Source organism: Varanus komodoensis, unplaced genomic scaffold (assembly GCF_004798865.1).
Source record: "Varanus komodoensis strain SLA01 unplaced genomic scaffold, ASM479886v1 scaffold1, whole genome shotgun sequence".
In the NCBI taxonomy this organism is placed as follows: Eukaryota; Metazoa; Chordata; class Lepidosauria; order Squamata; family Varanidae; genus Varanus; species Varanus komodoensis.
In genome coordinates this window covers 109,167,814-109,190,569 of record NW_025335268.1, presented here as the reverse complement: position 1 = coordinate 109,190,569, position 22,756 = coordinate 109,167,814, and the positions used below count along the sequence as shown (strand labels likewise).

The 22,756-nt window shown below is 39.0% G+C and overlaps 1 protein-coding gene across 1 annotated transcript in view; it reads right to left on the bottom strand.

Moving 5' to 3' along the window:
* Positions 1-1,919: 1,919 nt before the first annotated feature.
* Positions 1,920-22,756, bottom strand: part of WDR11 (WD repeat domain 11) — a 58,864-nt gene continuing 38,027 nt past the window's right edge. The window contains exons 16-29 of the mRNA XM_044440135.1: positions 21,607-21,754; positions 18,567-18,673; positions 17,666-17,780; positions 15,902-16,073; positions 14,665-14,773; positions 13,843-13,905; positions 11,770-11,835; positions 9,224-9,398; positions 8,098-8,193; positions 7,702-7,867; positions 6,613-6,710; positions 5,305-5,450; positions 4,411-4,490; positions 1,920-4,021 (exon numbers count right to left, since the gene is read on the bottom strand). Coding sequence (XP_044296070.1) covers positions 3,867-4,021; positions 4,411-4,490; positions 5,305-5,450; positions 6,613-6,710; positions 7,702-7,867; positions 8,098-8,193; positions 9,224-9,398; positions 11,770-11,835; positions 13,843-13,905; positions 14,665-14,773; positions 15,902-16,073; positions 17,666-17,780; positions 18,567-18,673; positions 21,607-21,754 — 1,696 coding nt within the window. The 3' untranslated portion in view covers positions 1,920-3,866. The remainder of the gene's footprint in view (positions 4,022-4,410; positions 4,491-5,304; positions 5,451-6,612; positions 6,711-7,701; positions 7,868-8,097; positions 8,194-9,223; positions 9,399-11,769; positions 11,836-13,842; positions 13,906-14,664; positions 14,774-15,901; positions 16,074-17,665; positions 17,781-18,566; positions 18,674-21,606; positions 21,755-22,756) is intronic.

The following is a 22,756-nucleotide window of genomic DNA, read 5'->3' as shown; positions in this document are numbered from 1 at the left end:
TCCGAAGGGAAACGGCACTGACCAAGGCCCGGGAGTCAGTATCCACGTGGTTCCTTGCCGTGGATAACTGCTTCACCGCGACCTGCATGGCTTCCTTGATCAGGACCTTCACGAGATCACCCTGGCGGTCTGGGAGGGCGGAGGCGACGTTGTGGAGGCGCTGCATAATAAAATATTGATATCTCGCCAACGTCGCCTCATAATTTGATATGCGAAGTCCCAAGCCCGAAGCAGCATAGACTCGCCTGGCCAGGGAGTCTATTTTTCGGCCCTCTTTATCTCTCGGTGCTGCGTGTCCCCTCGCCTCTGCCCTGCGAGGACTCGACAACCGCAGAGTTCGGTTTCGGGTGTTTGAGGAGGAAGGGAATATCCTCTTCCCGAACCCTGTACATCGACTCATACCTCCTGGACGTCAGCTGAGGATGTGATGGCAGGTCCCAGGACTGCGTCATTGCCTGCCGCAAGGTGGTTATGAGCGGCAGAACGATAGATGTCGATTGCTCCCTGTGGACGACGACGTAAAACTTGTCCGTTGACGGTCCCGGGTGCTGGACAGCGTCGATGTCCAGGGACTGGACAAGTCTCGACATCAGCTCCGCGAAGGAGCCGTGGGACTCGTCAGGTGACGCAGGACCCCGGGATGTCACAGCGACGTCCGGGGAGGTTGAGTTGACCTCCGAGTCAGCCGAATTGGCACCGTAGTAGGGTGGGGCCGAAGATGACGACTCAGCCGGCGAGAAGGAGCGGCTGCTTCCACTTTGTGGGGATTGAGGTGGCACCCACCTCGAATCCACTGATTGCGGTTGGTCGCGGGGTGGAGGAGATGATCGTGCCCTGGGAGCAGGGTAGTACCCTACAGAGAGCGGATCGCCCCAAGTATGGTAGTAAGGGCGACGCCAACTCTCTGGGCATTGCTCTACCGAGCGGCTCCTCCGGCTCCCTGGTGGGAACAGGCCAACGTCCGTTTCCATCGTCACCGCGGGCATGGGTGTCGGTGACCTCACCCTAGGAGGGGAGTCTTGGATTTCCCCATCGGAAATTGAACCCCGTAGAGTTGGAAGGGGTGCAGATGGGAGGTCAACCGAAAGGCGGGGAGACCCTTGAGGGGTAACCTGAATAGCCTCCTGGAGGGCCCTTTTGGGCGGGGTCAGTATCGTAACCGCCACCAGTGCCAAGGGTCCCATCGGTTCCGAATTCCGATATCGGGATGGTCCAGACGGTCCAAAGTCTTAGACTTTTTTGGAGGCTTGGATACCTTCTCCTTTCTGGCCTTCTTCTGGCCTGCCGACTTCTCTTCGGCACGCTTCCGCTTTTCATGCTTCTTTTTAGGTGAAGCAGAGGGGGCCACCGAAGCAGACGCACCTTCGTCCGAAGGCCGTGAGGGTGGGGCCACAGAAGCAGAGCCAGGTTTGGGACGGCGACGAGCAGGTCTGACTGCATCAGAGCCCGATCCCAAAGGAGCCTCCGAAGCCGGTTTTCGCGGTTCTTCCTGGCCTGCTTGGAGAAGACCAGGCAATGCGTGCATTTATCCGTCCTATGCCCCGCTCCCAGGCAGAGGAGGCATAGGTCATGCGGGTCAGTTGGTGCCATTTTTGACCCGCAATCCGCGCATTTGCGGAAAGCCGCTCGCTGCGCCATCGCAGAAGAAGAGGAAGAAAAGAGAGATAGTGAAGAGGGTAAGTGTGTGTATATATATTGATAGATCAAAAGAAGAAATAACGAGAGAAAGCTACACAGAATAATAAGCTGGGAATAAGGAGAGGAAAAAACTAGGATAAGGGACAATTCGAGAACGAGGTAATAGTTGAAGCGAAAGTCGAAAGCGGCATGAGGCACAGTGAACGGCGGTCGCAAAGACTGAACAAAATGGCAGACGCTCCGCTCTTTATAGGCCACAGGGGGGAGGGGAGTGGAGCTATCAATCTTCCGGCCACAGGCACTGCGCAGGTGCAGTACCCATATGTGTGATGCACAGAGGCCACAACGAAGAAAGATACTTTAACAAGAAACCTCCACACCCACAGCTTGGCTTCTCTTCTCACATGCCCAGGTGATACATCTGAAGCTGTATTTGCAACCCTGGAAAGCAGCAGCTGTGAGGTCAGAACTCAGCTGCCCCATTTCCAAGGTTGCAACAGTGTTTGTAGACTTGGGAGGAAGACTCCAAACCATCCTATGGTCCCTGGGATATTCTCCCAGGAGCTACAGTATTGCTTTCTCTTTCCAAGTCCACACTGTCATCAGAATGTATCAAGTGTGCTATCATATTCACTGGGCATAATGCACAGAAAAAGAGGAAGAATACAGAATTTGGTTTTAGAAGCTGATACCAGAAAGACCTGTTAAACTCCTGATATAAGCTTGACCTCTGTTTCGTATCAAACAGTACAGGGAGAGCAGCACTATACAAGGTAAACTGAAGTCCAGACAAGCCAAGCAATTCTGATAATTTTGTTTGTGCAATCACCAACTTGGATGTCTTTAAGAGGAAACAAAACAAATTCATAAAGGTAATGTTTTCAATGCCTACTACCCATGATGTGCTATATAGTGCCTCCAGAAAGAGAAGTGGCTTGCTCCTGAATACCAGCTGCTCAAAAAAAGCAGAAAGAGAAACCTAATGCCCCCAATATATGCCTTTGGGCTTCCCAGAATCATCTGGTTGGCCTGAGTGCAAACAGACTGCTAGACTAAATAGGACTTTGATCTGATCTAGCAGGGTTATTCTTATTCCTGAAAAGCATGCTCAATTGCATCCTTGAAATGTCATCGAAAGATGTCACTCAACTCCTGGGCACTAAAAGAACTGTACAAAACTAGTCAAAAGTTAGCTTTTAAGTGGACAGGGGTTTCCCATCTCTAGCACAAGGAACCAGTTTAATACCTGATGTTGTCCGACTAAGATTGGAAAGCATTCTGATCTAAATAAGCTAAAACTTTTATAGAATTCTTTTTATAGTCCCTGTAAGTCTAACTCTACCCAATCTATTTGATTTTAAGTGAATTTACAGTAGGCTCTTTATTAGTCAGAAGGGCAGGAAGCATGGCTAATTTACAGAAAGCATGTTTAAAAGCAACCCTACCAAACTCTGCATACATGGTTAGACAGACTCAGGAATTGTGCCTTTCCTTTGCACCGAAGGTTTAGGTACATTCTTTGGAAGGTTTAACACTGAGCTGAGTACTGTCCAGGACTTGCAGCAAGGACTGAGAATTTTTTTTTTATTTCCATCCAAGTTGCTTAGTATTTTGAAGAATGTGTCTCCTTTTCGAATATTCATACTCAAACTTGAAATACCATCTCTGTTCCAGTACCCACAGCACAGGCAAATGGCTGCTTAGGACAGCATGATGCTCTGGAATGCCAGTGAAGCAGTGTACAATCCTAAACATATGGACCAGTTCCCTGTACCATAGAGAACACTAATGCAACTTTTAGGATAAGTGGCTTCATGTAATCTGAGAGTTTTGTTTCAGCATTATCACAACATATCCTGGGTTAACACCTGTCAGGGCCAACAATGCCGGACTGGCCCTGGTTCTATTATTGTCACATGTAACCAAAGACCCCTTATAATCAATATACATTTTTCTTTAGTTGTAAAATTTTATAAATACGAAGTCTGATTTTTGTTTAAAGAGAAACATAGAGGTATTGTTTAACAGTTGCAAAATTATGTCCACCAACAAAAACACTGGTTACATATGACATTCTGCATTTATAATTTCTATTGTGACAAAGCTACTTTTTTTTTTTTTTTTTTTTTTGCCGAAAAGAAACGCCTCTTCATTGTCTTTAAAGAATTACTGCAACAATGACTCTACCCGATGGGAAATCATAATTTTTAGCACTTTCCTTGCAATTATCACTCTTTAAGACCTTCTTTCAGTTGCTCAAGTTCATTCAATAAATCTTTGCCAGCTGCTCCTGCTTTTGAAGCAAACAAAGTAGCAGCCTGCTTAAACCCCAGAGTCTTCAGGCTTCGGGCATAATCTGCAAATACTGCATGGATTAATTTTTGTAAAACATGAGTTAAGGAATATAGATGTAAACAGAAATAATCAGTTGCCAGACTGCTTTATCATTCCAAACAAGAGTCTTAGAGTGGAACAGGTTATGGAGAAAGTTATGCTTAAAGCAAGTACTAGCTATGCTTTGGTCTTGGTTATGACAATGCCCAACACTGAGCTGTGCTCCTTCCCATGTAAGTAATTGATCCTTATCAAAAACTTAAGCTTCTGTTTCATTTTCTTCATTGGAAAATTGTATTTCCCTCCATAGAATGAAAATTTTCTTTTTTTCCCTAGACTGGATGCCTCACTTTACAGATACAGTGTGCAATAGCAAATGATTCTCCTACTTTGTTAGTTACTAATTAAGGCACTGAACATAATTTCAAAAAAGGATATTTGCATCTTCATTAACATCAATTGTGCCATACTTGAGGCAGGCTTCAACAAATAAGGCAGCCCTATCAAAGTATCTCATGCTGTTAAAGAAAATAATGAATTGTTAGCCTACTGAAAAAACAGTTTAAAACACTTTCACATACTATGAAGCTAGGATGCTATGTTTGAAACAGCTTTTATGCCTTTCACCCAAACCTTCAAAGAAGGTTACTTATTCACTCTCAGTTTGGAATAATTCCTAATAATGTCCATCAAAAGTAAGTAAAAATACTACCTTTCAGTGCAAATACATTATCATGAAATACATGTTGTACCTCTTCACTGCATGTTTTGACCACCATCTACAATTTTTTGTTCTGCATATCTTATATATGTGTGTGTACATCTGTATTTTTCAACTGCAAATAACACTTCCAGTGGGCTAGTTTATGAAAGCTTATGCCACAATTAATTAGCCTTTAAGCTGCCAAAAGAGAGTTTTTGCTGTTAAAAGACTAAAACAATGCCACCTCTCTGGCAAGGGTTAATCAAGTGGCTATCACCAAATGAGAACAGAAACACAAGTCCCACTAATTTCAAGTAGGCATACTCTCAGGTAAGCAAGAATGGGACTGGACCCTAGTTCATATTCTTAATAAAACATCCTCATTCCCTCAGAAAATGCAGTTTTGAATGGACAAATGGTAGCAAGACCATTTTATTTAGAATGGTATTACTGTCGTTATTCTCAACTGCATGTTTCTGAATTCTATCACTCTACTTGTATTTGTGTTTATGCTTGTTTTAAAATTGTATTGATAGTGCCGTACATATACCACTGAATCTACAATGTATATAGAAAAGTGGCTTATTTTTTCAGATGACCAGAGCAAAGAAAAATGCCTTGCTATAGACCTGTGCAACATCTCTGCAACTCTCATGAAGCAACCAAGGGAAAGGAGAACAAGGATGGCCTTGGACTTCTGATTGATTTGTGGAGAACACAGGTGATCAACCCAACGCTTCAGAACATCAGCACATTCCTCTGCATTCAAACGAACCTATCAAAGATCGGAAATAATTGAACAAAATTTATAATCCAGCATACTATGAAACAAAAGTAGATGCATAATACACGTATTACATATGTATGATAGATACATATTTAAAATTGCTTTTCTCCTTGAAATGAAGCTTTTAATTTTAAGTGTCTGGCAAATGATGAGGAAGAATCTCCAGATCTGGCAGTATGGGGGAAATATATATTTTACAGCTTGATATTGAGGAAGTGACATGCAATTTTTGGAACGATGCTCCAAATTAATGATCACATTTCCAGTTCAAAAAACGCAAACTATTTTGCAGAAGCACAGCTTGTGTTCAAACACATTCTCCAAAGTGAAGGAGTTGCACTGAAGCACAAGATGTCAACTAGAGGGAAGCAAGGGAGAGCACTATCAAAAGTTATGGACTCAGAAGTCAGAATTAGCATGAAAAAAATCCAAAGTCAGATGTAAATGTGACTAAAGCAGCATCTGGAAGCAAGGAATAATGGTAGGCTAGGATTGGGTTATGGAAGAAGACCAGTGGAAGTTACAAGTAAGGAGCCTGATGAAAAGCTTGAGACTGAACAATTACTATGCTCTCTCAGACAACCAGCTTTTGGACCCACACAAACATGGTGGATAGGGGTAGTAAGGCATTTTCTCTTAGATAAGCATCTCTCTCTTGCTTCTCACAATAAGGACTTATCTGGCAACCTTATGAGGGAGTGAATATCTTATGCAGGCCTAGACCTGCAAATCCTGGAACTTAATTTCGTATCAAGCTGGTTGCTGGAGTAAATTATTCTGGTTCAAAATCCACTTAGGACTTAATGCTTATATTCTCTCCCAGCATTATGCAGGCTTGTTTGTTTTGCCTTATGGGTTTCCCTTGCCTTATAATAATCTCCTAGAACTGGATTTTCCTAAAACTGAACATCTTTTCAAAGTAGTATCTTTTCTTCAACAAATATTGTCACCTGTGTTTAAAAAGGCTTTTGTGAGGAATTTCCCTCAACTAAGAATTACGCATTCTAAAGGTTTGACCCCCACCTTTATGTGAACAAAGACTGCCAGATTTTATCTTTCTAACTTCCTAACTGGCCATGTTCTATGAATATAATCATTTAATAACAAGAAGCAGCTCATATAGGAAAACAGGACTGAGCAAACTGCATACTTTTGCAAGCCATGCTGCCCGATTCCATTCACCGTAGGTTTGCAGGTAACGACAAGCATCAGCAGCTTTATCTATTAAACAGAGCAACTGGACACCCTCTAGGAGAGAAAGTAAAAACTGTACATAAGATGCACGAGTCACAAATTAAAACCATCAAGAATCAACCAAGGCCCCATTCCTAATTAAGGATGTCAAAGAAACCCTAATTAGTGACAAGCTGCTGAGTGCAAAGCATTTTTAATTCAACTTCCTTCCAACCCAAATACTATTACTAAGTGTGATCCCAAGCATTTATTTTTTAGTATACAGGACATCACAAAAACAAAAGCGCACCCAAAGGATAACATACACTTTTAAAGCAGGATTCATAGTGCAGGGTTTTGTAAGTATCTCTATTTGCCCCACTTCTCCTACCACCCTGATTTAAATGTTGCAAATGTCTATATGGGCTTAAAACCAGGGCTAGAACACCTCAGGCACAGACTCTGTTCCAAACTGAGTGTGACAAAGCATTACTTATTCATATTGGATGATATATATTTGAAGACCATGTGACATGGTGGTCAAAATATTGGACTAGGACTCAAAAGATCTGGGGTCTACTCCCTACTCAGTCATGAAGCTGACTGGATGACTCTGGGCAACTCACAGACTCTCAACTTAACCTAATTCAATCTTTTTTTCACTGTCATCAGGTTTTCGTTTTGGAAAGGATGAGAACCTTGTAAGAAGATTTGGATCCATGTAAGGGTAAAAAGGGTGGGGTACACATGCTGATGCTGGTGATAGGAACTGGATGTATCACATCACATACTGAAAGACAGTGGTGGCTGTGCACTAAGTTCAGATCTAGAGTCATGCTTCTTTACACATTACACATCAAGGGCCAGTGGGTACGGGCACCTAAATAAATATGCACACACTTTTAAAACCAAAGAACCCTTTCCTAAAATATACAGGCCAGGATACTATTTTTAATAGACACTACCATAATTTTTCTAAGAAAATGTTTCTAGCAGTTCTTTCTCTGTTCATCTAGCACTAAAATACACTCAGTTCAATGAGGCTTTTGTGAAATGAACATCTCACCTGCTAGCTTTCCATTTGCAATCATATTGGTTGCTACCAACTTGATGGTACTTTGGGAGGGACCAGAGGAAGTGACCGTTGTGACCAGACATGCCTTTAGTGAATCACAGTAATAGTAGGGGTTCTCAGCACTTGTCTCCAGAAGCAACTGCACAGCTCTATCAGTCTAGAAATACAGTTACATAACTTTCAATGCATTTTATTCACTCAGAGTAAGATCCATTTTCCCTATCTTTGAAGGGAAAATGAAATAATGCTGCAGCAATAATATTGCCAATGTGAGTTAATTTCCGTCTAATTTGAAAATAAAGGGCTTGCATTACCCCAAACTGAGCAAATGAACATCTACAAAGCCTAAACTGGCAATATAAATTGGATTACGTTGGCAACACAAACCTGTCCCAAAAGGAGCAGCTGGTCAGTGCATTTCCTGGTATGATCATAATTTGATCTTTTAACTTCTTGGAGATTGACTCTTTCAAGCTGGAATTTCTGCAGAGAATCATATGTAAATATATAAGAAACTGAAAAATATCATTCATAAAAGAAAAATGAGTCCTATTCCTGTATTAAATTGACAAAGTCCATCTCTGAGGATGGACCTACTATTATATTTCAATGATGTAAATTTATCATAACTTTGCCAAGTCATTTTCACATGGGAAGGTCCCTGCATGGACATGTCAGCCCAAGCATATCCTCAATATGAATAAACAAGGGGTAAATTAGTCTGAAGAAAGGAAGGGAAACTGGGAGAGAAGACTCAAAGGTAAAACTTGCAAAAAAATGCCATAGACATTTACCCAGTAATAAACCTCTTTGAACTTCATGGTATTTATTTCCCAGTAGATGTACATAGCATTGCACTACGAAAGGGTTTAAAATTCTGATGGTAAAACATCTGGAAATGAAAATTTTGATACAATTTAAAGGGAAGGGAGAACAAGTTAAGGAAATTGTGGGTAGTGACAGAATATGAATCAGTTAAGAACACAGCCACTATCTGTTAACACTAAATTTCTGCTATTTTATTCTACTATTGATCACAGACATTTATGTTGTTTCCTTTTAGGGCTCTGGCAAGGGAAATGGAGGCCAACTTGCCTCCAGACAGCACTGAAGTTTTATGTTCTTCATATATCTGAAGACAGAAAGATTGGTATAATTTTTTTGTTTCTGTAATTTCCTCAAATTAATTATGGTAGAACCTTTGAGGATAATAATTTAGTAGTTCTTTGAAGCCACACTATTGTAATTGGCTGTGAGGCTATGAGACAGTTTATTTTGTATTACTAGCAATATTAAGAAGAAATCCCCACTTCTATCAGTGAAAGAATTCCCACTGCAATGCCCAAAGCAAATAAGCAGTGTCAAGCAGTACACATATTAGGTCCATGAGTGACAAAGGAAGTATCCCTGCTGTTCATCAAAAACCCCTAAATGAAAAGAAACTTGATGTGACAGTGAAATCGCTACCATTACTGATTTGACCTTTTCTGCTAGTTTAAAAACATTGCAATACCTGGAAATAGGAGTTTTCACACAGTATATCATAGCATATATCTAGTGGGTTGATCCAGTTTTCTTGAGAAATATTGCCTTCTGCTTTAACTGTTAATGCTTTTTCTTGGGAAAAAGTATGCAAATAATGGGCAGCAACTGTCCAAAAATGCAGCTCAGATTCATCCCCATATAACCTGAAAAAAGCAAAATTCTGAATTAATGGTTTCACAGAATCTAAAGTTTTAGAAAACTTACTGCCGAGATTGTCCCCTCCTCTTGAAAAAAGGCAGGATATGAACAATATATCTAAGTGTCTTGCATTAAACTATTTTATGTAAAGATAAAAGTTTTAAATGGAACTCAGGTTACATCCTGTTCAACAGAAGCCCATATTTCATATCTGTTGGATGCTAATAAGTATATTTAATATGGGATTGTTTAAGCCAATTAACTGTAGCAGATATATTACTGCTAATGCTTCCTTTAATCATATGTTCTGGTAAAGTGCAGTTGTGTCTGCTTGGGAGAAAGTTATGATACAGCTAACATCATATTAGAACATGTTTAAAGATATTTACTGATGCACAAGTACTTTTCAATTATTCATCTGCTTCTTTGAAGCTAATTTTATTTTTTATTTTAATTTTATATTTATATTTATATAATTATTTTAATTTATTGATGTGAGCCGCCCTGAGGCTTCGGCGAATGGGGTGGCATAAAAATGTTTTAATAAATAAATAAATAAATAAATAAATAAATAAAATGTGCAGTTAAGGTAAATGGATTTTCTGTGTCCTTTCAACAGCTAAAAGACTGATATTATGACCCTGGAAGGATAAATGTTTTCCTCATATAATGTGACTAAAAACGTGGTGACTCTTTAAACATTTGAATAGATGGCATACAATACAGATCCACTCCTGATTGGGTATACACATAGATATTTGGTCTGCCATATACTTGATATATTTGAATCTATGTAGTTATATTTAACTACAGCTAGCTATATATATCTTTTTCTCTTTTTTCCATTTTTATTGAAATGCATACAGGAAAAAAAGGCTAAAGGATAAACAAGTGAAACAGCCCACTTGGAACTTAAAATAAATGGGACAATTTTCCTGCACATCAAGAACTACTCATATACTGTAGTCAAAGTGGGATGTCCCTCATATCTTAAGGCAATGGGAACCAACTCCATAAATCTTGCACAAGTGCAAATTTGCACTGGGGAGGAGGACTTGATTTGACAGGCAGTTAGAAGCTGAATAGGATAGCTTTATCTGATTTATTTCACAACAGATGCTGCACATAACGTTGCACAAATACAAAATAGAACTATAAAAGAAAATAGTTATTATAACAAGCAATGAAGTAGGTTTTCTGGAAAAAAAACTATTTATGCTTATTTGCATAAGAAAATCTTCTGATGCTCTAGAAAGAGATGGAGAACTTGTGACCCTCCAGGTACAACTCCAATCACCAGAGGACATTAAGCAGGGGGGGCAAAACATCTAGAAGGATACAAGTTACCCATTCTACCCGGGATAAATCTAATTTAGCATGTTTATTTTGCTTGCATTTAGCAAACAATGCTAAAAAATCTATGCTAATCTGTATGAATTGTTGTGCTATTCTTATACTTCTCAGATATTTTAGGAGATAAAATAAAGCACACTTAATGTGATTTAAATGCAATATAAAAATGTTTGTACTAGTAAAAATGCAAAGATAATAGCATACATTTCTCTTACAATTTTTAATAGAAAAGATACAAAGTTACTGGAATTGTCACAGTAATTTTAGAAATCCCAAAATTGTGCATGATATGCTCACAACCACCCAACCTTTTCAACAGGTCTCAACTCTCTTCTGTTAGAACTGCTGAGACATCTTCAAATTTATTATCATGATTTAGCCATACTATCTCAGTCCAAGACTTCTATATATTATCTCATATTCTTGCTAAATATAAAAACTTTAAAACTGTTTCAAATCCTGGCCAGTATCCAACAGAATGCTGTGCCCCTGCTCATTATGTTTCACCAGTGAAACCTGTTTGTGCAGTGCTTCTAGGAGCAACCTGAACAAATCAGAAAGTGTCAGCAGGTCAGCAAAGCTTGCTTAGGGGAGTTCTGCTGACTGCTCCTGATCTAGAAATAACCCTGACAGGCATTTCAGGGCAACTTACAAATAGGAAGCATTAAATCTCCATTTAACCAGCAGTGGAGCCTGTCCTGCTTGCATAATGGAGTCAGTGGGAAGGAGCCATTTGCACAATGGCCTCGTTGGCCACTGAATTTGTAATTGGCGTATATTCATTTTTGCTAATGATCTTTTGGAACATAAAATTTTCCATCCTCCATTACTAATAAGACATCCCATGCATCTTTCATTTCTTCAGCAGTTGATCCCACTGGAGAAATTGTGTGCATGCTCATTACATTACCTTAATCCAAGAAATAAATAACTGAAACAGTTAGAAGCTCAGACTTAAAACTACATAAAAATTATTTGTAAGATAAATTCAAAGCACTTTTGACTTTAAAACATTTCTATTACCTTGAAACCAGTAAACATCGCTGCAAGAGGGTGAACTCCGGGTCAAATAAAAGTTTCTTGATGTCACTGCAAAAAGATAAAATCACCTTGATATGCAGCATATTCAAATACATTATATGCCTTAGATCTGGACATCAATTTTTTTTAATGATGCATTTACTGAAAAGGAACCCAATTTCATACTTTTTATTGAATGTAAGAAGATAGCAATCCCTAGAAGCAAAATGACAAAACTGAGGCTGTCCTCCTTGGGCACATCATGAAAAAACAAATCTCCATGGACAAGGAAATCAGGCTAGGTAAAGTCAAAGACAGAAGCAAAAGGAACACCAAATATGAAAGGGATTGATTCTGTAAAGCCAAGTCACATCCTTGAATTTACAAGAACTAATTAGGGCTTTCATGGACAGGACCTTTTGGAGAGCTTTTATTCGTAAGATTACCGTAATCAGAGATGACTTGACAGTATATCACAGCAAGAACAAAAGGATAACAAATACATATCTAAAATATGAAAGCTAGTGCATTTGCACATCATTCCAAGCTCCCCAGAGAATGATCCTCTGTGGGTCGCTTGCTTGCTAAACAACCCACAGTATTCTTGAGAGATGCCTGGGTGTGCAGCACCTTAGTGTGGTTTCTTTCCCATCCTTCTGTCTACTCTCAGCATGTAGACCAGGTGCCTCTGCAACAGAATCCTTCTTGGATCATTATAATATATATATTATATTCCTCTTAGCAGACGGCTCTCCCACTGCACCTAGAAGTTGCAAAGCACCAAAACTCGGAGCCTTGTATTTCCCATGGAGTCCTCCTCTTGCACCGGCTGCCAGTCATTATCTATTTTCTGAACCATTTCAACAGTGATAAAACTCTTTTCTTGCCTGAACTTTAAATTTTCACAAATAAGCATGGTATTGTTATCTTTCTGAGTCTTTTAAAACTGCACAAATGAAATAGGATTTTTTATCCCCTTCAGTCCTTCACAAGTGTGCACAGTCAAAAGATTACAGTTGATACTGTTGAACACTGCTTATATTATTTACACTATATTAGTATGACAGTACCTAGTGTGATACCTAAGCATATTGATATGCCCTCTACATGTCTAGATATGTCTAATTCCTCCTGTCATAACAAATTCCTCCTCCGCTTTGGTGATTCCCCTGACATTAAACTCCAAGAGCCGTCAGTGAATGGGAGATGAGCTTTTGCTATGGATATAACTTCCACAGGAGTATATAGAAATTACTTCTGCTTTGTCAACTTAACAATAAACAAAGCATATGAATCAAATAGGAAAGCATGTCTTGCAGCAGGGCTGTTAATGTGCAGGATCAAAGAAAAATAAGAAACAGAAAAAGCACAAATCAATTTGTGTAATTTTTAACAACTGGTTGTTTGTTTACTGCCTGCCCCCGTAAGTGTGGTGCCGGTAAAGGGATCAACACTGGCAATACCAACAGCAGAGGAAGGTAGATGGAGGTGGCGCTAGTTAGATGATGAGTAGCAGCTAGCTGGCAGGGCTTTTTGATGCTCTTGGCTGGTGGCTCTTTCCCCAATTTTAAACAATGGTTCTGCCAGGTGTGGGCATCACAACAAGCCAACATAAATAGCCTACTATAAGCCATGGGTTCTCAGGGTAGCTTGCTAAGACCCACTCATGATGTTAAAGCTGTGGTGACTTTGGATGGTGTGCTAAACCACTGTGCAGTTGCCCATGGTGACAGCTCATCCTAGCTTTGTGTGACATGCTAATCAGGGTAGAGGTCATCATATTATTGCTTTTGTAAGATTTGCCAGTTCTTAATATTGATCTGGCTGCTAGATCAGTAAGGCTGTAGGCAGATGTACTAACACAAATGTGAAATGTAAATCTAATAATGAGAACCAAGAATCCTTGCTACACTTGTATAAAATAATCACTCTGATGTATTTGCTGAAAAAACAATGTTCAAGACCATCACCTACATAGTTGACTCCCAACATGCCTATTGGGTGGTATTATAGCAGCAAATCAAAGGAAATTTTTAACATATTTTGGTAGTATAACATCAACTGAAATATGCTTACTTGGACAATGAATGTAACTGTTCTTGCATCAGAACTTTAACATTTTCGTTCTCTGGGTAATTTCTGCAAAGCAAATTATATTAAAATTTAATACACAGATATTGGCAGTCAAATAGCCCAAGTCTGATCCAGAGTATAGCACGGGGAAAAGAAGGCTGCATGCTTTATGATTTCCTCAACAATCAAAAGAGCAAAAGTAGCCTCCCTCTCAAGCTTAGAATAGTTCTCAGATGCTGCAAAGATATTCTGGAGTCACTCTAATCAATCCCTTCTCCTGTCCATCAGTACTGTGGCGGGGGTGGGGGGGGATTCCTTGAAAACAGAGAGACCAATGCATGAAAGAATTTATTTTTTACATGGACTGCTAGGTACAGATCCGTGTATGTAAATGTACAGGAAACACAAAGAAATCTGCAATAACAAATTTGGGAACTCTAAAAGCACATGTTGGCTCCCTACCTCAAACAAACCAAACTGTATTTACTTGGCTGCTTTGTACTCTATTTTTACGTTTTCCAAGTGTAATTTCATATATCACTGAAACAGTCCAGCATGAAGATAACATTTATGTATTTGGTAATGTCTTTTGCACTTTGCACAATGATAACCACAGAAGTTAAAAGTAAGTGCCTGAACATACTATTCCTGATCCAAAGAAGTCAGTTCATGCTCTAGTATGCACATGTACATTATATACAAGCACATTTTACCTTCCTATTCTGTCCTACAGTAGGATCCTGTAACTCATCTGCACATCTCTAATCCCTTCATCTGTATGTTGCCATTTCATAAAACCAAAAGTTTCAATATTAAAAATCTTACATGTCTGAAATATCCAGAGAATATTTATTATTCCAAGGTTGGTGTAACAAGAATGCTTTTAAAGCTAAGGAAGCTCTTGGAACAAGAAGGTATGGGCACCACACAGGTTCTAGCAACAAAAAGTTGAGGGGAAAAAATTACAGAGTTAATGCACGAAAGGATCACAACTAAGCATAGAGACAACTGAGGTTTGCTGCGAATGTTGCTTACAGGCTGCATTCACCCAACATGACATGGTTACCATGAGTCGTGCATTTTTTAAAACCATGAATCACCTGACAGGCAATCAAGTGGTTTCTACTTCATTGGTGTTTCCTGTTCAATCCACCCACTGTTGGCATGTATCTCATCAAGCCATAAGGCCTGAAATTCAATCCCAAGGTGCACTACTCCCTGCCTGTGGCACCTGCCTCTTCCACATTGGTCTGTACATAGATGCTAGATGGGGAGGAGATGCTCCTGCAGTTGCTACTCTTTCCAGATCATAGAAACCATGATCCTGGGTTCAGAAAACACAACAGGCCATGGTGGTACAAAGGAACATAGAACAAACCATTGTTTCTTATTGTGGTTTCTAAACACCAAACTATGGTGAAATACTATGACTGGGTTCAGACAACACAACGGACCAACAATGGTAAACAAACTACCATGGCTCGTCATGTCGTAATAAAACAATTATACACATGTAACCAGAGTTTGTTCTAGATTGTCTTCATTATGGTTTCCCAGAAGTGCAATCCCAAGAACAATCTCAGGGCTGCAAGATAGTGACAGGACTAAGACCACCTGACTCACAGACTAATCTTTAAATTATTTGTTGTTCTTAAACAGCAAATAAAAGAGACAAAAGTAGACTCTAACGTAATGTGCAGTGATACAGTTCTGGTTGTGGTATATACTTGGGTTTGGCAAGGAAGTTTTCTCTCTTTTCACAACTTCATGCTCCAAACATGATATTAGCAATATCCCTGGGTTTTGATTTGGGCACTTACATTTCCCTAATTTTAATCCTCAACTCTCTGGGGGCTGGATTAATGAGTTTCCTTGTCACATAAAATGGTCCGTACAGGATAACAAAAACATCAAACTATTCAGGTTCTTGTGTCTAATTCAATGAAGACTGAACAATCCTGTTGGATAAACTGCATTTACCTCTGGTGCTAATACCATGTCAAGTGTTACATAACGCAATTGAAGAATAAAATGAACTGCATTGTTAGATCTTTTTCCATACCCGACAGTTCTTGCTCATCCATTCTAAAACATGCTGATTTCATTGTCATCTCTAGCACTCTAATGCATCCATCATCTGATGCCAAGATCACTTTATCTGAGGTACACCAGTCAACGTCAAGTACTCGGAAGTTAACGTTTCTGCCACTTCTTAAACTGCTTACCATTTGTACCTTAAAGAAACAACATATTTTAGCTATACAAAGATTACTGAACTCAAAAATTATGTCTTCCTTCCCATGTATATATCTACTGCTTTTGAACATTCATGTAGGACAAGTTTATGGTCTCTTAGAGGGTTTTGCATAAAATATATAATGAAATTTATATCCCATCTTTTTTTCTCTTGCGAGCAATCCAAGACTATATAGTCCTCATCCTGTTCAGTCTATTATCACAACAATCCTGCAAGTTAGGCTGATAAGTGACTGGTCCAAAGTCACCTAGTGAAGTTCATGGCTGAATGGGGACTAGAAGGCAGGTCACCTGAGTCCCAGGCCTATGTTCCAACTGTTAACCACAATATATTGAAATATATTGAAATCAAAATATGATGATATATATCTGTGCCTGGATGGAGTTGTTCACTAGAGCCCAACTTCTAAAGTTAACTTTTATATTTAAAACGCTGCTAATATATGGATTTCAGTGTTAAAGTCACACTGTGTTTCCCTTCTTGCCTAATGTCAATATTTATTTCATATACTGCTGATATTATTTTGTTTTCTGAATATTTAAAAATAAAATCAAAAGGCCATCACACACACATTCACTGAAACCAGTATTACTGGTTGATTTCTTGATTTCATGGCAGACTTCCCATTTAGAAAGTATGCAAGGAAGATAAAAATAGATGATTTATTTCGTTTAAAGCATATATGCTTGTTTTCAAAACTGTAAATGCTAGGATTCTCTTAAATATATTTAAATATTACATCAACATGTAATATTTATCCCTATTCTTTGCCTTTAAGCAGAATTAATGCTTCCCTAGCAAGTTCACAGAGTTAAAAGGAAGCTTCTATATGCTGAAAAGCATTCAATCATTTCTCAGATATGAGTATTTGCACTTTTCCTACCAAATATTGGCATTTAATTTTTACCTGATGAAAATAAACTACTCTGGTCAACTGATTTATCAGACTTTACTTTGATAATTCAGTTGCGAACATTTAGAGGAGGAAGTCCCCAGCATCATATGACTCCTCAGGTGTCATCTAAGGGTCACAGGATTACACTTTTATGCATCGCACTGACTTCCTAGCAGAATTTAATCACTTATTTAAAAGCAGTCTACCATATGACTGAATTTGTTTTCCAAATCTTAACTATTCCATTTGGTCTAGCCATATGTACCATATGAACCACTGGAGACATTCTCTCTGTGGTGATATGCCTATTAAGCAAAGGCCACGTATTTAAAAACTTGGACAACCAACAGTTCAGTAACTGTAGACAGAAGCCTTCCTAAGCATTGAGAAGAAAGGACTGAGAAATGTTTTTAACTATCAAGACATCCTTGTGCCTTTTCCTGAAAATCTTAATGAAACATAATACTGTGTAGTCACAATTTTAATGGTTCATATATTTGGACTATGAGCAACTAAACAATTGACAGCAGTCTGGAAGAGACAGGAAGGGTATAAACCACTTTATGAAAGCTGTATGTCCTCACCACCACCAAATGCTGCCTGCAATCACAGTTAAGTATTGTATTTGCTTGTTTATTTAGAACAAATTCAAAAAATTACACACACACACTTACCTCCTTTGTATCCCAAACTTCAGCCCCATCATTGTACATGGCTATCAGCTTTTGGTTTCCCTTCCCAGGGGCAAAACGTATCTTCCTCACCCATCCTCGGTGTGTGGGGATACCCCTGGAAAGAAATTAATAGCACAGGGTTTTGTTAAGACTGCGTTTATGTTGTCATATGACACAGACAGAAAAACTACATTCTAGCAGCCATCTAAGTGGAAATGAACAGTAAAAGACATTGAGGAAAAGCTCTCTCCCTCTGGCCATCTTTTCTCTCTTATTAAAGACAATGCAGCGCATCATCATCAGATAACAAACCAGTGAAATATCACTTAAGGCAACAGCACTGTGACAGATTACGTGACCACACTATACATGTGGCAATTTTTCAAGACATGTATTTCTTAAAATACAAAATTAGATGATTAGCATTCTTACAGACTTCAGTCTGACTTACTTAGACAGAAAAAATGCTTCAAGTACATACTATGGACTAGGATGAGGGCAGTGTGGCTGCCACCAAGAAGTCCAAACTGAACTGACTTCCCATCTGCATGGTTTCTGTAAAATGCTGCCCATGAAATCTGCCTAATTTTCAGAAATGCCAGGACATTTTTACTCAGACATTTGCAAATGCAGTTCCTTTCACTTGTCAAACTTTTGCTCCACAAGCATTTGAAGACTAAATACAAACACCACCGCCCTCACACACATGCACACACACACAATTTTCTGCAGTTTTCCTGGGCAGTTTTCAATTACATGAAATCATGTTGCTGTACCATACAAAGTTACTTATTCCACTGAACAAACAAGGCACATACCAGTTGGCAATATCTTAGTGGCAATATCACCACCTGAGCCATATATGAATTGGTGCTCAGTGGAATTTTATTCAGTCTACTACCTGGATACTCTGGCTTTTAAGTCCCAGAAGTTCAAATTTCCATCAACATCTCCAAGAACCAATATATCTCCTTTCCACGCAATACATGTAATACTGCCCATGCTTCCCTGTAAAGATTTCAAAAGCAAAGGTTAAAGTAGCACAAAACAGATATAAGTAGTGTTTAGAACATGAATATGCTTATGTCTGAAAAACAGCCCAAATTGTTCAGTTTATGGCAACTCCTCCTTACCATAGCAGGCCACCATGTCCCATCTCACATTATTCAGAAGTTTCCATGACATTTCGGAAACATTGTCCGATGGGCACAGTGGACTTAAGAGAGCAAGAGGAGGAAACAGGAAACTTTCCTTCAGTAAAAGCCTTTAAGGGTGAAATCCTATCCATGTTTAGATAGAAAAAGTCCTATAGCTTCTCCTTACTTTTTAAACATGCCTAAGATTGCCACTTAACTTATCTTAGGACCAAAGCTATACTAGTATTTTTCACAATCAGTGGTTAATTTTAAGTCTCGGCAATTTCCTGCTTATGTCCATTACAGTTTACATTTCTTGTAACCCAAAACAATAAATTAAGAATAAATGAAATCCATTAAGTCTTCTAGAGAAAGTAATTTATTGAAAATATTTATGGCTATAATGTGACTTATTCTAGGATAGTTCGGAGGCCTGAATTTTCTTTACCATAAACAGCACAATATCTCGTGTACTGTACTGTAAACTATGATCCCATCCCCAATATAAAATAAATATATCCAAACGCTGGAGCTCAGATGTCAATAAAAAGATTAATGTGCCTTATGGTGAAACAGAAACTGCATGCTTGCCTTAGGAAAGAGAAACTGAGTATCAACTAATAATCAACTTCCATTACCTTTTCTTGCAATGTAATACCCGAATAAAAGGGTTGCATGCAACAAAGCTTGTTGCTTCGGTAACACATACATAATGCTGGGAGAGGGACAAAATAGAAAAGCTACACCTTTACCATTCCCATAGGCTGTGATTCTCTGATAACTAGTCATTTAGTGACAATATAGCACACAATGAAGATACGGGGTGATACTTTGGGCTTAGAGTCAAGTGAATGCACTTAAGAATCCAGCAATGTTAAGTGACTGGATAACAGAAGAACATGAACACTCCCCAAACTCATGTGCATGTGCACATACCTGTATCTGACCATATCATGCATAAAACAGATGGATCTGTTACATGACCAAACTTTTCCCTTTACTATCAGTGGCAGTAACATAACAGAGAAGCTCAAGCAGGTTCAGTTTTGCTAAACTGTACATCAGTACTTTTAGCAGCAGATTATATTCTGTTCTTAAATCCCAAAGACACAAAGGCCCATAAAGTACAGGAGAAGTTTTGCCATGATTATTCTTATCAGTCCAGTCCACAATTCACTCTCTGATATATACTAAAACTATCAGGCTGTGGATTCTGAACAGCTGATCTATTTGTGAATGCTGTCTATCACTGTGTGAGTGGAAGAATGACTGACAGTAGAGGCAGAACGGGAAGATATGTGGTAGTGGTAGATGGGAAAGTCAGCTAGTCAGTAGGATTAGAGTAGGCTGCAGCTCAGAGCTACTGAACAACCCACTTCAAATAACATGTGAATTTCCCCAAATATATCAAGATCACAGAGATCTTCAGGGGCACTTTCATCCCACTTATGTGAAGCAAAAAAAAAAAAAAAAAAGCAGGGGGCGGGGAAGGGTGAGCCAAATACTTTAGTGCAGCAATAATGTGATGTAATGTAGTGGCACCTAGAAGTCAAACAGGCCATTTAGGGTGCAAAGGCCCATAGGCAAGGAGCTGTGCTGCTACAAGGATGACTCCATGTCTTCCCAAAAAAAAGTCATACACTTAGGAAGACAGATGTCAATTTTCTTTTCTGTCAAGTTTCTAATTGTTTAGTGGTCAAGTAATAAAGCTGAAAGGTATTAATTTTGGATCTGTATTCAAGTAAAGGAAATCAAGACAACTGATGGTTGTCTTCATTCTTTTTCAAAATACTTATGAAGAAATTTAAAGTTCTTATCTGAAAGGGACTGGACTCTAACACTGCAAACCTAGAAATGACACATTCCAAAAGCTTGGTAAAGGTGGTAGGCGTGGCTCAAAATAAGCAGCTTCAGGAATATGGCCAACAGCAACTATTTAGAACATTTCAGCAATGAAAAGTGGTTTCTTTTTTAAAACTGATCTGGCCACAGGAGGTCAGCATTTCACATACATGTTAGGGTTTCAAAGAATGCCTTACTTAGCCTTGCTACTGTAACATGAAAGCAAAGAAAGGAAGCAGATTTCAAAAACATTACTAAGTGGTGCAATTTCACTGTCTTCAGCAATTGTTTGAAATTCATAGCTTAAGACTGCTATCAGAAGCCTTACACGTATTTAAAGCAGACTCGCTAAAATTAGTGGGGCTTCACTTAGTCATAAACCCCAGGACTGACCAAAAGATACTAGTCTATCTAGTGATAAGCATGTAATCATGACACTTATTCTGTATTATGAATTCTGGCATTTCATGTTGCGATTGGGTAAATCCCAAAGGCATGACAATTGACTCCATCTCCAGAAATGTAGTTTCATAGAATGGCACTGGTTACTGAGATGTCATAAAGTTCAGAAAAAAACATAAAGTCAAAGCAATCCCCAGATGTACAGCAACGGGCGAGTGATTCCATCTATGGTTTCAATGTACTTACTCTGCATGGCTGTCTCCTGTCACTGTGTTGTAAAAGGTGGATTTATGCAATGCATGGATGGGCACCATGGATAAAAGGGGAGGATGAAGACTAACTGACAAAAATATATACTGATAGATAGAAAGGTGGCTTTCCCTATTTTATCTCCTTTTTGGTATTTTAATAGTACAAAAACATTAAAAAGAGAACAAGATGGTCTAAGATTGAGCGGAAAGCAGTAGCTGGCTCAGGAGGATTATAACAGGTACTTTCACTGTCAGCTTTTTTTAAAGCTGCGAAAGGCAGTACACAAAAGATGTTCAACACTAAACTTACATCAGGAGGAATTCTTGCGCTATCTTTGACAGTATTCCCCTCCACTGTCAAGTGATAAACTTGTCCATCAGTATCTGTAAACACAAAGTGTTCTCGAGCAGAAATGTTCTGACTTAATTCAGATTTACTCTCAGCTTCCTGCAATAAGCTTTGGGAGAGAAAGTAATAAGTAGTTTTCCTTCTAAAAAGATCTAACTGTTCAGATTCACTAAATATATCACACACATATTGCTTTAAAACATATATTTTATGTATCTAGGATAGATGTGCTCTCTTAAGAAAGACATTACAAACAAGAATACACAAGTAACTTATGAACATGGACCAGAACTTAAATATTTTCTTTTAAAAGAGATCACAATTGCTTTCATTTCCTGTTCCTCATCTCCAGGATATGGTCTAAATGCACAATGGTGCAACAACAATAGTGAAGATACGAAGGTTACTGCCTTAATGAGTGATTGTTCAGGTCTTTGTACACCACCTTGAAATTCTATGGAAGACAGGTGGAGCAGAAATGGAATAAATAAACTCCATGCACACAACAAGTTGTTCTTGTACCCCACTATAGTACCTTGCCTATTTAGTTCATGTGAACTAAATAAATAAGAATGGACCAGGGAAGACTGAGGTCTGGTTTGCATGATCATGGCAGCTGCAATAAGCCACGGTAGTTGTTGCAGTCACCGTGTACATGTGGGCCAGATTTCCCTAATTACTTTGACTAGCATGGTTATTGCACTGCTGCCCACCCCAAGCAAGCGATGCCACCTGGGTTCAGAAGACACTGCGAGCTGCACTGGTGTAGTAGGGAAATTCAGCCAACATGACTATTGGCTTATTTCAGCCACATCCTGATTTGAACTAAGCCAGAGAAATCCTCCTGTCTGCATGGAGTTTACATGAAAGAACTTGCCATATTGTATGTTGCCCATTCACGGTGAGTTGTGTACAATCTGGTGTACAAATTAGGTTAAAATTGACATAATTCTATTTTTTAAAATAAGTTTACCTACAATCCAGAAAGTGCACAGTCACTCACCCTAATTCAAACTTCTGCACAAACTGTAAAGGAAGTCTTCGTGCATGCTTACTTAAGAGGTTCATTATTCATTATAATGAATAAATACACCTTATGTACAAATAGGGA